Below are 16,216 nucleotides of genomic sequence, written 5' to 3' on the forward strand. Positions count from 1 at the left end.
CTTTTGACATGTGGGACTTTGGTGGCCAGTACATCTTTTATGCAACGCATACTTTGTTTCACAGCAGAAAGGCTTTGTATCTTCTTGTAGTTGATTTATCATCCCCTCTTGATAAAATTGTCATTGATAATGAATTTCCCGCCGAAAGCGGCGAAAAAAACATGGAATATTTCATAAAGTTTTGGATTGAATCAATTCATGCTTTTGTTGGACCTGGACCTCCAGTTATTCTTGTCGGGACACATAAAGATAAAATTCAAGGCACTGAGGAGGCGAAACAACAGTACTTCGACCAGATAAGAAGAATTTTCGAGGACACAGACATGATTGACCATATTCGACCTGAAGACTTTGCTGTTGATAATCACGATTTTTATGACACTGAGATACCAAATCTTCTTCAGTATCTTATACAGAAAGGCAGTGAACTGGTGCAAACTCTAGAAATCCCTGCTCGGTGGATACAACTCGAAAAGGCATTAAACCAACACAGGCACAAAAATGTTATCACTTTCCAGGACATTATGAAAATTGATGCCGATAATGAGTATCCCTTGAAAGAAGAACAACAAGTGAAGCTTTTTCTGCAATATCATCACGAGAAAGGAACATTATTCTATTTTGACGAAGAACCGATGTCAGAGCATGTCGTCCTAGATCCTGGCTTTCTGGTAGATGCGTTCAAATGTATCATCACACCCGAGCGATTTCGCCTGAACGACATTTCCATACGTCCTTTCTGGTGTAGCCTGAAAAAAGAAGCTAAGCTGTCTGATGAGTTGATAAACAAGGTTTGGAGTCATTATAACGAAGACTTCATGAAACACAAGATGGTCCTACTAGGTTATCTCAAGAAGCATTTCATAATATCACAGGTAGTAGAATATGACATGACAAGAGGAACTTATAAAGAGCAAGACTGGTACATTGTTCCAAGTCTTCTTAAAGACAATTGTAAAATGAAAGTAATGGAAGATTTTCTTACAGAAAAGCCGCGAACAATGGTTCGATATTTTATGCATTTTGAACAGACATCAATTGTACAAATGCTTTTCCACAGACTGATAAGTGCGGCACTTGGAAAATGGGCAATCCTAAAGTTTGACAACAAACAGATGTTGTTTAAAGATCTTGCTGTTTTTAAACTCCGAGAAAGTCTTGCAGGCATAGTAGAACTGAGATATTCTGGTATAGAATTACGGGTAGTGAGTCTGTGTAAAACCACGATTGGTAGTCAAGTACCTGATGGATTTAGGCGTTTCATTGAAGCCATTGTTACTCATGAATTCAGAAAATTAAAATCACAGATGGGTGACAATGCCAAACCGTTTTCGCAAAAATACAGGTGCAACCATAAAATACACGACCTACATGGTAGCCATGAAATAATGGACATTTGTCTCCTACAAGAGAAAATCTCCGTGTTCTGTCCAGATAATTATACCCACAAGGAAGCTAGTGGTAGTGAAGCAAAGGCAGAATGGTTTCAAGACGAAAGTATTGCAATTGTATATCCCAAAAAGAACTTGACTGAGAAACATCTTAGTCAACTGGCTCAAGCAGCAATTGGTAAAGGCTGGCAATTGTTAGGAACAGAACTTGGCATAAATCAAGTCGAAATAGACCATATCACGGAAGAGAATTCTCAGGTTGCCATGATGATATTTCAAATGCTCCTAAAATGGAAAGCAAATTCCGAAGACAATGCGACATTAGACGTTCTAGTTGACTCAGTTAAAAAATGTCCATCGGTTACAGTTGAATGGGATGAACTTCGAAACATCAAAGACGAACACACTGGAATATTGATGAACGAGCATTCAGGTATAAGCAACAAATAATTACTTTTTTCGTTAAAATCATTTGATTGTAGTCTTAATGCTATAACATGTAAAACTTAGAGGGTGCTACGGGGCGTGGGCAATGTTGCTTTTTTCATTACTGCTCATGAACAGACTCAATCAAACCGAGTCTGCAATTTTCACTGTTTGCCTTGTTCTCTGTGCTTCCGAAGGATCTCCTTTCCAGATTTTATTAGAATCTGGTGAAATATCGTGACAAATGCAATACCTCTATATTTATTTTATAACATTTAGTTTAACCCGATCTTTTATACATGTATTTTAATCTAATGAACACTATTTATTTTATGCTTTCTAATGTATCATTTGAATGTACATTTCCTTGTATATGTATTTTTTTTGCAATGAAACATACATGTACTTTTTATATTGAAAAAGTGAAACGCTGTTTCTGTATTTCTATTGGTTTTCTTTAACACTTTCAAGATCATTTAGCAGTGAATTATTTAAAGAGAAAAAAATCATATGAATACTGAAGTTTACTATTTCCCTAATAGTTAATCTAAAATTTATACACGCCAGAAAAATAAAACGGCACCAATATCTCGGGAACTTGTTTCATTTTGAAAATTGAACTGAATAGGGTACTGATGTTTCTTGTTCTAAATCAGATAACGTTTTCAACCATTAAAGTTTAAATGAAATTATATATAAACGATATGTAAAAAGAAAAAATGTATTCATGAATATGTTTTTTTTTATTTTCATCTCGCTATGTACAGATGATTAAAATCGTTTTTTTACTAAGTACCTCTCGTAGAATTTATTATTTAATACCGCTTTAGTCGAATCAATAAAGTCGGGATTTCATATCCGTTATTTGATAATACTGGAAATTGTAAACGGTAACATTTTCCCTTGAATTTAAGACGAATTTTTATTAAAAGCTAAATGCGGTTTATTCTTAGAAAGAATATTTCATATCCTGAATAAAAAGTCAAGGTCAGCTATGATAATGAAGGTCATTTTTTTTGTAAAAAAATTAAAAGATAGGATCTATTTTACATTATATCTTTTCTCATAAATATCTGACATTACATGACCTATGTTCATTAATATGAATAACTATCTGTTACAACTAACGTCAAAAAGTATTCTAAAACAATACAATTATATTGCCAGAAAGCTCTTTTTGTAATTGTTCACACATATTTGACATATGACTTTTGATAGTTGGATTGCCGTTGTGTTGGGATTAGACCTACATTGCTGAGTTTATCTGACATACAAACAATTAAAACGAATCATCATCTGACTTATAATGATAAGATATTCTTGAACATAAAAAAGTGAACAAAGTATTTTTTTCTATTTTTTTTTATCCAAAATATATTAACAAAAAAAAAAATCAAATATGCCATTTTTTCAGATTTTTTTTTACAGATTTACCGTTGACCTTCAATATTAGGTTTGACCTTTAACTCCTTAGTGCTAGAAATCGTTTGACACACACACACACACACACACACACACGTTTACCGACAGTCCGATAATTACTGTAATAAAACATTGAAAATCTGGTAGATGTGAACTTTGCCCTATCACCTAATATTGAAGTGAGTATAACCATCTTTATGACTCACGCTTGTTAGCAAATAATAGATAAGAAGAGTTTTGACACTTGACATTGATTTTCATGCAGGCTATGCAATATTTGTTTCAAAAATGTATAAACTTCTTTTGGCCCCGGTTGTTTCAATATAAATTCACGGGCCTTCGGACCTTTACACATTGCCCTTCCGCCATCGGTCAATATTACAAATATTCCTTTCTTAGGGAATGTGATCATAACATGTAGCATGTATCCCAATTAGATTATAAAATGTTTCTTTTTCAGTGTTTAGTCAACCTTTACAGGACCTTGCTGTCAAAAAAAAATGATAATATGTTCTTGGAATGTAAGATTTCAAAACCAGATGTTCAAGTAATATGGCTAAAAGATAATGAAGAAATTTACACAGAGGTGCGTCGAAGGAAGTGCGTGGAAAAACATGTACACCGATTGATTGTTGAAGATGTTACCAACACAGATACCGGTGTATACAAATGTGTCTTTGAAGACTCTTGTACAACATGTACTGTCACAGTCGAGGGTAAGCGTGTTTTTAATATGTAAACCAAACTTGATAGTTATGAAATTGGAATTAAACGAGTCCGTATCGGATTATTTTGTCAAATTATGATTTAAATCGAAAGCTATAAAATCCCATTTGTCCTTGCAAGGAGCATTTAACTGCTCACGATATGTGAAGGTTTAGCACTATAACTATGAAGTTAGTTAAAAGGCGACTATCCTGAATATTCACTGTTTATTATATAGGTCCTTTCTTTGTAAATGGCATAGCCCCATAAGTAAATAGGTAGTTTGCAAAGGGATCAATGACGTGGTTGCGTTTCGGGTAGGTTGGGTCAGGGGCAAGTTCCTAAATCTTAATAATTTAGTTAGGAGTAAGGGATTGCGACAAAACGTGGAATATGATTAGCTTTCATGGAGACTAAAGTTCAGTTGCATTTTCAAGGACTAGGTCACTGAAATTGCAAAAAACAGGAACTCCCAAGATTTTGGATAATAACCAATTGGAAACGAGAACTTAAGCTTCACACTAAACTTAGTAGATAGGTATCTTGCAGAGTAACCATGGTACAGGTGCATTTTGATTTTCATTTTTTTTAAATGAAAATATTTTACTAAAAAAATTCTGCTATAAATAATGCATTTTTACGAAAAAAGTATGTACGTTCTTTCAGCTTAATAACTTTAGTAAAGATTGAGATGTTGGATCAAACTGATATCCGAGATGAAATATTTTTATACTTGGCAGGCAGAGAATGTCTTTTTTCAAGGGTGAAACTCTATTTGTTCGCGGAGATACCAGTTTACCGAATTTGATTGTTACTTTTAGCTCACCGTGACGAAAGTCACCAGAGCTAATGAAATATTCCCGGCGTCGTGTGTAGATACAAGAATACTGATTCTCATCAAGTTTAAATCTCAACAACTACTCATCACAGCTTAATTAAACTTCACTCATGCCTTTTCCATGACTATACAAACTGAAGGGCTTAAAAGTCATAATTTTTGCTTTCAAACCCCTTTTGTACTTAGCTATTTCTCATCAAAATTCTTTTTGCGATTGGAGGCAAATTAGTATCTCACTAACTGCACATCACAACTTAAAAAGTTTCGCATACTGCTTTGCCATGGTTATCATACCAACTGAATGATATAGGTCACATAACTCTTTCTTTCATTTCGATGAAATTATGCCCCCTTGGGTACGTAACCGTTGTTTTCTTCTTTTCAGCATTACGCTGTTTTCGATTGTCAGCGAGTAAATATTATTATTATTATACCAGATTTATATAGCGCCCTTTTCATGATCAATTTCACGTTCAAAGGCGCTTTACATAGTTCAAATGCAGCCACACAGGGCGCATAATTCATACTCTACTAGTACAGACACAGAGCGATCTGACCAGAGGGACAGAGTGAGACAAAGCCCCCACGACAGAGAGATCAGAAATCAGATACAGGCTTGTCCGGCTAACTTAGCGTAGCTCGTTGCGAATAGACAGCCTGGTTCTTTAACGTGCACAGTGTATAGCACTGATACACGCAAGGATTGCCTGGGTTCCTGACCAGTACACCTCAAGTTGGGTGGGAAACACTGAAAAGCGTTTCTGAAAATTCCCGAGTAGCTGCCGGGGATCGAACCCCCGACCTCAGGATTGGAAGGCCAGTGTGCAAACCACTGAGCTATCCGCCACCATAATATCTCAGTTACTGCACATCACAACTAATAAAACTTCACATACTTCTTTACCATGGAATGACATAGGTCCAATAACTCTTGGTTTTATTTTTATTAAAGTATGACCTACTTTGTACTTAGTCATATTTTTCTTTTTTTCAGCAGTATTATGTTAGCAATTGTCAGTAAGTACTACACATCACCGCTAAATAATAAAATCTGTGAAAAAGTCATTTGGAAACGTATACACAACCAAGCAATATAATAACAGACTCAACTTGATTGAACAAGGGTGTTCATGAGGGATAATGAAATGTGCAACATCCTTCACGTACCCTAGCACTAGCTTAAGGGGAATTCTATTTCAGGAAATTTGAGTGTTCTCCATGATTATAAGGACTAGACAATATAGGTTTCCTAACTCTTCTTATTATTTTACCATGTTACCGATTCTCAGCAAGTTCATATCTCAGTAATTACTGATCACAACTGAATGAAACTTCATTCTTGCCTTTCCCATGATAATACTAACTGAATGGCGTAGATTCCGAAACTCTTTCTTACATTTTTAAACGCCCGTTTTGAAAAAAATAAACGGACGTATTATGTTATGCCGCGTGCGCCTTCCTGTCCATCTATCCGTCCGTCGGTCAAAATTCGTGTCCAGATCATAACGTAATAACCGTTACAGGTGTTGACTTTAGGCTTGGCATATAGATAGATGGCGATAAGACAAAGTGCAGCTCTGTAGGTCAAATGTCAAGGTCACAGATTGAGCTAAAAGTCAATGCTGTCGATTACATTTTGTGTCCGGAGCGTAACTAAATGCCCATGCAAGGTATTGACATCTAACTTTGCATGTAGGTAGATAGTCATGAGATGTAGTGTAGAGCGTATAAACCAGGTCTATATGTCAAAGGTCAAGATCACAAACTGAGCTCAATTGTCAAATTTGTCCGTCATATTTCGTGTCCGGAGCATAACTTATTACAAGTTATTAACCATTCAAGAAATTGTCTTAAGACTTGAGGTGTAGGTAGGTGGCAATGTGACGATTTGCAGAGTACATAAACCAGGTTGGTATGTCAAAGTTCAAGGCTACAACAAGGTCAAATCTGCCCATGATATTTTGTGTTCAGAGCATAAGTTAAAAAGTATTAAAGGTATTGACTTGAAACTTAGAATATAGGCAGATGGTGATGAGACGATGTGCATACTGCAACAATCTACATTACACCCCCTTCCACCCATTAACCCCAACCCCCGAAAAACTATTTAGTTTCTTAATATTTTAGTTTCCTGTTAACACCACCTCGAGCGCGCACACACACTGCTTCCCGCCCACCGACCACCCATACCCTAACTCCCCCAAAAAAGTTGTTTTCTATTTATTTTATTGTCCTTTAGTATCCTGTCACCACCACTGCACACACACTCTGCACCCCAACACCTCCCACAAAAAAATATTTTTGCTTTTTACTTAAACTTTGCCTCCGTTCTCCTCTAATATAAACCCTTCGGGTCCCTCTTGACGGAGCTCTTGTAATGAAAATATGCCCCTTTTGTGTTTAGTAATTTTTTTTTTCGGTTACTGTTGTTCTGCAGATATATTTTTGAAAGAGACAGTTTCACTGAAAAAGTGGTTAAGGGTATAGGAAAGTCTCAGGATATCTAAAGCTTCAATTGTTAAATGCTGTTAATTGTATTGATACAGTACAGATTTGATAGTAATGTTAGAAAGCTTGGACTTTGTCACTGTATAACAGAAATTTAAATCATGAGGTTTTATTTGCTCACCTGAGCCAAGGTGAGCTTTTGTGACCGCTTGATGTCCGTCGTCCGTCATCCGTCCGTCATCAATTTCTAAAAAATTCTTCTTCTTTAAAACTACTTTGTAGATTTACACCAAACTTCACAGGAATGATCCTTAGGTGGCCCTCTTTCAAAATTGCCCAAAGAATTAAAATCCATTCAGAACTAGGAAAATTTAAAAAAATATTCTTTTCAGAAACTGTTCGCCGGATTTCAAAAATATTTTGCAGAAATGATCTCTATGTGACTTTCTACCAAAAGTGTTAAAGCCGTTCTATTTCGGTAAAAAACAGGCGGGATTTATTTTCCCTCATTGGCTGTATCGTAAATTTAAAAAAAAATCTTTTTCAAAACCACTGGGCAGATTTACACTTCACTTTACAGAAATGATCCTTCGTTGGCCTACTTTCAAACTTGCCCAAAAATAAAAATCCATTCAGAACTGTGACTGCCATTGCAACCGAAAAGGAAAATCATCTTCTCAGAAACTGTAAGCCGGATTAAAAATATTTTGTAGGAATGATCTCTAGGTGACTATTTACCAAAATTGCTTAAGCCATTCTTCTTCGTAAAAAAACTTGGTCACCTGGGTGCGGTGCTTATTTTCCCTAAATGACAATATTGTTAATTTCAAAAATCTTCTTCTCTGAAACATGAAGACCTAGAGCTTAGATATTTTGTATGTAGCATTGTCTAGTGGACTTTTACCAAGATAGTTCAAGTCTTGAACCCAGGGTCAATATTGGTCGCTTGATTTACATAGAGTTCTATAAGATAAACATAAAACAAAATTTCTTCTCTGAAACCACAAGACACAGAGCTTAGATATTTTACATGTGGCATTGTCTAGCGGTCCTTTACTAAGACTATTCAAATCATGACCAGGATCCATTTATAGCTCTGCCCCGGGGTCACTTAGTTTTTATATAAGTTATATAGAAAGAATTCTTAAAATATTATCTGATCATATTTCCTAGGCGGTTTTATTATAATTACCTGATTATCCCAAGTAATTAGGGGTCACTGGACTGTGACCTTGACCGACTGACCTACTTTCTTGTTTTTAAGACACAGCATTGAAATTTGGATGACATATACTGTTTTGCACACCGATCTTAAAATTGACTTTCAGTGACCATAAATGTGACCTACTGACTTACTTTCTTAATATTTTAGCATCAGTTTGACATTTGAAACATGTAGCTCATATTAATCAAGTGAGCGATCCAGGGTCAACATGACCCTCTTGTTGTAAGCTAACTTATGTTAAATGATTCGAAAACAGAAACTAAAGCACCACCTTCCCTAGCCGTATGTCTCCGAATGCATGCAGTTAGAAATATATGCTCACTGTGAAATCAGAATGTTTCATATATATATCTGAAACATTTGAATTAAGTTCGGTTAATAAAATCTGGGCTTGAATACGGGAAAAATATAACAAGCACCCTGTTTGATTTTATGTAGAATTTACTCATGGTCCTTTGAAAGGACTTTTTCCAACGAAGAAACAAATCTGTTTTTTTCCTTCTCCTACTGCCATATGTCATACTGGCGTTTCGTAAACTAAAACATTAAAAGAAGAGGCCAAACTACTTGACTTGAACAATTGTTTCATATTTTCATAAGGATTCAGTTGTTTGGTTTCATTTTCTCTTAAGTAGTACTTCACTTTTGCGTGTAATAGAATTTGATTTACTAAACTGCATATGCACGATTTAGTGATACCCAGTTATTTTTCCTATACATTGCACAGTCAATGCGACTATTTCTACGATCAGAAGTGACGAAAATCCAGCAAAATTCTAGTGTCGCTTCACAATTCAAATTATTTATGTAATGCACATTTATAAGACTGCCTGGTTTACTTTAGACCTCCTTTTTGTTAAACTACCTAGTTAGATATTGCACGTAATGACTTTGTTTTTCTGTCTCTTCCACATTCATTCTTGACAAGTAATGTATGTAGTTATGTTCCTGTTTTCATAAGTTCTGCTTTTAAATGAAGTCATTATATTAAAATTATAACTGAACTTTTAAACACTCCAAAACAATCTATATTAAATTATAAACGAAAAACCTAAAAACTAACATTGCGTACAAGTTTGTATCTAAACTATGCTACACACTAATTTGTTACCATTAGGAATATTGACAAATTCTAAAATATATGTTTCCTTTAACTAGCTTATATGATAGCAAATGTAAATGTTGATTGTTAGTTACCGTCTTTCCTCACACGAATAAGAATGTTTTCAAGATTGTATGTGGATGTAAATATGTTCACTTTTATGATTTGTGTGAAACTTTATTTGTACGTTATATATGTTATTTCATAATTTGTCCATAGAATTCTTCTCAATCTAAACGTATGCCGAAACAGCATTCACTTTAACAATAACATTGCGACCAGATAATAAGTCTGAACAAAATTGTCCTTACCATTTTGCTAAAAAGACAAATGACGTTTTCAAGGAGGCCTGCTTTCAATACTAGACTTTTCCCTCACTGATAACATCTCATCTACTACTTCTTCCTAAATATGCTTCTATTTTTCTGTACACTTTTTCTTACTTGCCTCAGGTACATAACTCCTGTCCCATGCTTTCTTATCCTTTATGTCTCATTCGGGGTTGTAAACTATAAAAGTTATCCTGATTTCATCCACATTCCTATGACGGCTTTTCTTGAATTCATACTATCCACCCTTTCAATCACATGACCACTAAATTATTGCCAAAACATGCCGTCACGTACACGTATCGATACCACGGTTTCCTACCTGTTCTATCCCACTTCCTTCTATTCGTAAGTATTTATAGTTGTCCGGAGTACGTCCTGTCACTGCACAACTCTTTGTTAGCGAATGCTCTTATCTGCAACGATATAAAATATCCTCGAAGAACCATACAGCCGAACATGAACCGACTACATGATAATCGCCTGTTCATTGTGCATACTTTGAGTTCCTTATTTGTTATCACATTCTCATTATGGCTTGTATGCCTCCTACTTACCGCTGGAGATGTCCACAGGAATCCAGGTCCAGAATCAACTTCTTCTGTATCATCTCAGTCAAATACATCACCGTATGCACAAGCGATATCAAACCATCTTTCTTTCATACATTTAAACGTTCAGAGTATACAACACAAACTCGATATCTTATACGCAGAACTTTCTGAATTTGATATCTTAGCCTTTTCTGAGACATGGTTAAATCGCTCAATTACTTCTGAAGACTTAGTGCTGCACTCATATCATAAACCTGAACGAAAAGATCGTGATGGTGATTCTCATGGAGGAGTTATTTTGTATGTTAGAGAGAATATACATTACCTGCGTAGATCAGACCTTGAGATCAATCGTCTCGAATGTCTATGGGTGGAAATAGTTCTTTGTAATAATAAACATATACTATTTGGAGTCTTCTATCGACCTCCTAGTTCTGACACCATATACAATAACCTGATTGAAGATTCTATTGGTCTTGCAGTTGACACAAACATCTCGGATATAATAATCACTGGAGATTTCAACTACAATGCTCTATGTCCAACTCCACACAGAAACATTATTTCCATCACGCAACAATTTAATCTAGAACAGCTTATTGAAGAACCAACCCATTTCACTGAACACTCGACATCCATTCTAGACCTTATTTTCGTGACAAACAGAAATAACATTCTTCTTTCAGGTGTTGGGGAACACTTTCTTGAACAAGACCAACGGTACCACGTTCCAATCTTCGGGCTTCTCAAATTTAATAAACTGAAACAAAAATGCTTTGACAGACTGATATGGGAATATGATCGGAGTGACTACGATAGCCTAAGAGCAGAAATCGACAACTTCAATTGGAATAGCTGTATCGATCCAGATATCAATATATACGCCTCCAATATAACCAATCAAATCACAGTCATTTCAAAACATAACATTCCTAATAAAAATGTCACAATTAGACCCTCAGACGTCCCTTGGATGAACAATAATATAAGGAAGAACATACGAAAGCGTAAGCGTATCTACAGAAAAGCTAAGAGAACAAACTCACCTCATCACTGGCAAAAATTTCGACAAGTCCGAAATGAAACTGTTTTGCTCATTCGTGAAGTCAAATCACAATACTTCACCAAACTTTCAGACAAACTTAAAAACGGATCATTCTCTTCAAAAGATTGGTGGACCACCTTAAAATCCTTCATCTCTAGAACGAACAACAATGTTATTCCTCCACTATATAACTCCAACACTCGACAAACTACGTCTTCTGATTTTGAAAAAGCTAACCTTTTAAATGATTACTTCCAAGAGCAGACATACATTGATGACGAAAATATAGAGATACCTAATCCTGGTCTAACGAATTCTACCACTATTTTAAAATGAAATTCATCTTTCTCCGGCAGAAACTGAAGAAGTCTTGAAGTCTCTACCAGTTCACAAGGCCGCAGGTCCTGATGGTATAAGTAACAGAATTCTACTTGAGGCTTCTCATGAACTATCTTTTCCTCTTTGTGACCTTTTCAATGCTTCACTTCAATCTTCTACTGCTCCAGTCATATGGAAAGAAGCTCATGTTAGCGCAATCTTCAAGAAAGATGATGCCACTATTCCTAATAACTATCGTCCAATATCACTCTTAAACACTCTTGAAAAAGTTCTTGAACGTCTTATTTTCAAGCATGTTTATAACCATCTTCATGATTCTCGCTTTCTAACTCCTGTACAGTCTGGTTTCATTCCGGGCGACTCCACAGTTAATCAACTTGTTTTCATATACGATACTCTCTGTAAAGCTCTAGATAACGGTCTAGAGGTTCGTGCGGTATTTTTCGATATAAGTAAGGCCTTTGACAAAGTCTGGCACAAAGGATTACTATGTAAATTAAAATACGCAGGAATCTCAGGTTCTCTTCATATGTGGTTTCAGGATTATCTCTTACATAGACGTCAACGTGTTGCACTGCCAGGTGTCAAATCGAACTGGGCTTCTCTCAAAGCTGGAGTTCCACAGGGTTCAATTCTCGGGCCTCTTCTTTTCCTTATCTTTATCAATGACATCGTTGATGAAATCAGATCATGCATCAACTTGTTTGCTGATGACACAAGTCTTTACATTATAGTTCAGCAACCGGACATTGCGGCAAATCTTCTCCAGTCTGATATCCAAACAATTTCATCTTGGGCAGAAAAATGGCTTGTTAAATTTAATCCCTCCAAATCAGAAGCGCTCTTAATTTCAAGAAAACGAAATTTTCAACTACACCCTCCTCTTCGAATGTTTAACCAGATTATTCCAGAGGTACTCGAACATAAACATCTTGGTGTATTCCTGTCAAATGATTGTTGCTGGCATTCTCATATCAACTACATTGTAGCAAAAGCTTGGAAGAGGGTCAATATAATGCGTAAATTGAAATTCTCACTTGACCGTCGCTCCCTTGAAACTATATATATTTCTTTCTTAAGGCCAATACTCGAATATGCAGACGTGGTGTGGGGTAACTGTACAAAGTATGAAATGGATCAACTTGACAAAATTCAAAATGAATGTGCTCGAATAGTCTCCGGAGCTACCAAACTTGTTTCTTTGGAAAACCTAAAGAGAGAAGTACCCTGGGAGTCACTTTCCGACAGACGTTACAAACATCGACTTCTTATGTTCTTCAAAATGTAATGTAATCTGACTCCAGCATATCTATCCTCTCTAGTTCCTGAGTCAGGTGATACTCGCTACAACCTAAGAAACTCTGAAAATATCCATGGTGTACCTGCAAGAACATCTTTATATTTCAATTCTTTTTTGCCTTCCGTTGTACGTGATTGGAATTTATTGAGACCAGATATCCGTAATTTGGAAACACTTTCATCATTTAAAAGTAATCTAAATAAAAACAAGAAGCGTACTCCAGCCTATTACTACACCGGAATTAGAAAACTCCAGGTGCTCCATACAAGACTACGAACTAAGTGCAGTGCATTGAATCAACATCTTTACCTAAAAAGTATTTCTCCTACACCATTATGCCAGTGTGGACAGATGGAAACTAATTTCCATTTCTTTTTTGAATGCAGAAATTTCGATCTTTGTCGCAACGATCTTCTTAATAATCTGCGGAATTTCGAAATTGACTTGGATACTATTCTGTTTGGAAACCCAGACCTATCTGATCAGGATAACATGACTATATTTACTCATGTACAGGCATATATTTCCGAAAGTAAGAGATTTGGTTAGCAACCCTAAGACATTCCCATTTCTTCCCACTTTCTCTCTTCTATTCTACCTTTGACTTGTTCTAATCTCTACATTTATGTGAATACTTTCCTTCTTCCATATACATTGTCCCCTTTCCATTTTTTACATTCACAGCGATTTATTAAATTTTTTTTTTTTCATTTTTTTTTTCATATATTTATTTTTTCATATCTTAAGACTATATTCCTAGCCCCATTACAGATTGAAGCTTGATATGCCCATACAGTTATATTTTGTCCGCAAAGGAGAAGAATTCTATAAGACTTGTCTTCCATTCTTATCCTTTCCTGTTTTGTCTTCACTACAGTATGTCATACGCATAAATATAATGTACTCTATTTTGGGAATAAATATGTTTAAACTAAACTACTTGACTAAATGTTTTTTTAATACATCAAAGTCTTTAAAGCCTAAATTCCAGACACATCTTTGAGATCATGGAATGACCTTACATGCTAGATTTCATATTTTTGTTTAATTTTTATGTGACAGTTTCTGAAAATAAAAAACTGATATCGTCTTATCAACATAGAAATAAGATATTGCAATAAGATTTTGTTTGTTTGTATGTGGTAAGAACATTAAAGTTTTAATGGCATTTGTGGCCTCTGGGGTGAAGATCAAATTCGTTTTCCTTTCTTTGCCAAGAGCATACCTTAAAAGTACTAATTTATTTAGCTTTAAGTTTTTCCGAATTAGCCATTTTCGATTTATAATATATTTTGGATTGCTAGGTAGACTTAATTGGTATCTCAGATACACTTCCGCTGTTTATGTCAACACCGAGAGGTCTAGTTTATAATCAAAAATCATGCAAAATCAAAATAGTCATATATATTTCCTCGGTATTCATCCATTTATAGAAAGACAAACGCCAACCGAATTCCTTCAGACGCTCTCGGACATATGTATTGAAGACAAATCTGGATCTGCCAGTTTTCAATGTAAAATAAACAAAGTAAGTGTGGACGTCAAATGGTACCACGGAAGTCAGATTTTATCACCGTCTGAAAAATATCAGCTTGTTGATGAAGGGCCAATTCATATACTAAAGATACACAATGTCGTCGACAAAGATGAAGGCACATACCATATCGTTGCTGATGGACAAACATCCTCTGCAATGCTCAATATAGAAGGTTTGATATTTTTTTTATCATTTTAAGCAAGTAAAATGCATTTGTTAATGGGAGAAAGTATGCACAGTATTAAGATATTCTGAGAAGACTTCTGTTGGAAAGAAAATAGTTTCGTTTGAAACGTACACAAACATTCTGCAAAACATTCTTATATAATATTTAACATGCATAGAAACGTCATTGAATTGAAACAATAATTCCAGAACACTAATCAAGAAAGATTAAACTCTTCTTTAGGAGGAATTTACTTTCATGAAGGCAAAATAAAAGTTGAAATAAGATTCCCGAGCAGCAGTGATTAAGTCTAAAGGAATCTGCAATGCACTCTGTGCGATTTTAAGTCTTTCTTGAATAGTTCTCGAATCATCTCCCTCTCTGTACTTCGTCTGTCAACAACAACTTACCGTAGAACGAAATATAAATTAAACTTGAGAAACTGAATATCAGATAAATATGCAGAGTGCAAGAAAAATAATCCTTTTTTTTGAAGTTGTATTTTTAATAATCACCCTTTTAGTACATGATTGTCAATTTTTGTTCCTGACAATACTTTTACAAATATCGAAGGGAATGTGTACAATTTTACATAATGAAAAATAAAAGTTCGAGAAAGTACAGAGTGCACAAACACTGTTGTGAAAATTTTTCAATTAATTAGCATTTTCATTTGATTTCCTGCCTATTTTTACTTGACCTTTGCAGCGTTTATCAACATATAGCACTATATCGTTGTCTGTCAGACTTTACTGATGTTCTTTTTAATTAGAATCTCCTGATAGTTTTAGATTCAATTCCCTCCTTTATCTTCAGGCGAGTTCTCTGTTACAAGCATATAATTTTATTTCAGACACAGAAGAAGAAAGAGAATTAATTCGACAGTATTTAGCAGAGAAACGCAAATCTGAGTATGTACTTTTTTACTACTGATTATTTAACACTGACGTAATGTTTATCTTTATATTTGTGAAGCTTCCTCTCCTGCACATTTTTAATGTTTCGTCTACATTCTAACCTCTCTTAAGCAGCCATCCAGGGGAAACAGACATTTTGGCCGCTTAAGCGAGGTGACCGCTGATCGGAGAGGCAGCCAGTATATATATTTATACATTTCAAACTTATGACTAATGTTCAATCATAACTTCGTAAAACAAGAAACGTAATTAAGTACCGCCTCCGTTAATCGCTTTAATTAATTAAAGAAAATAGCTTGCACATTTCAACATATAAAAATAGTCACATTTAATTGGTCAACTAATAAAAATTGTGTTTTGTAGTAAAACATTCTTTCATGCAGATAATTATAGTTAAGTTATTATCAAACTGTCGCGAAATAAACAATCCGTCGCTAAATTACCACATAATCATATTTTCGGATACGCCCTT

General features: G+C 35.2%; 2 protein-coding genes across 2 annotated transcripts; both read left to right on the forward strand.

Annotated features, from left to right (window-relative positions):
- The first annotated feature begins 8 nt into the window (after nucleotides 1–8).
- Nucleotides 9–3,953, forward strand: LOC128547256 (uncharacterized). The gene is made up of 2 exons (XM_053519366.1): nucleotides 9–1,824; nucleotides 3,700–3,953. The coding sequence occupies exons 1-2, from the start codon at nucleotides 9–11 to the stop codon at nucleotides 3,741–3,743; spliced, it is 1,860 nt and encodes a 619-aa protein (XP_053375341.1). The 3' UTR covers nucleotides 3,744–3,953.
- LOC128547260 (obscurin-like) lies at nucleotides 3,748–15,766 on the forward strand. The gene is made up of 3 exons (XM_053519372.1): nucleotides 3,748–3,955; nucleotides 14,558–14,833; nucleotides 15,681–15,766. Exons 1-3 carry the CDS (start codon nucleotides 3,748–3,750, stop codon nucleotides 15,758–15,760), a joined length of 564 nt encoding a protein of 187 aa, XP_053375347.1. The 3' UTR covers nucleotides 15,761–15,766.
- The last annotated feature ends 450 nt before the right edge of the window (nucleotides 15,767–16,216 follow it).

The sequence above is a fragment of the Mercenaria mercenaria genome, chromosome 12, assembly GCF_021730395.1.
Source record: "Mercenaria mercenaria strain notata chromosome 12, MADL_Memer_1, whole genome shotgun sequence".
Lineage (NCBI taxonomy): Eukaryota > Metazoa > Mollusca > Bivalvia > Venerida > Veneridae > Mercenaria > Mercenaria mercenaria.

What these genes read in the sequence shown, in the direction of transcription:
- LOC128547256 (XM_053519366.1), top strand. Translation starts at nt 9, where the DNA reads ATGTGGGACTTTGGTGGCCAGTACATCTTTTATGCAACGCATACTTTG. An exon ending in ATTGATGAACGAGCATTCAG is followed by an intron (nt 1,825 to 3,699) that starts GTATAAGCAACA and finishes TTTCTTTTTCAG; the next exon opens with TGTTTAGTCAACCTTTACAG.
- LOC128547260 (XM_053519372.1), top strand. Translation starts at nt 3,748, where the DNA reads ATGTTCTTGGAATGTAAGATTTCAAAACCAGATGTTCAAGTAATATGG. An exon ending in ATGTACTGTCACAGTCGAGG is followed by an intron (nt 3,956 to 14,557) that starts GTAAGCGTGTTT and finishes ATCCATTTATAG; the next exon opens with AAAGACAAACGCCAACCGAA. An exon ending in TGCAATGCTCAATATAGAAG is followed by an intron (nt 14,834 to 15,680) that starts GTTTGATATTTT and finishes ATTTTATTTCAG; the next exon opens with ACACAGAAGAAGAAAGAGAA.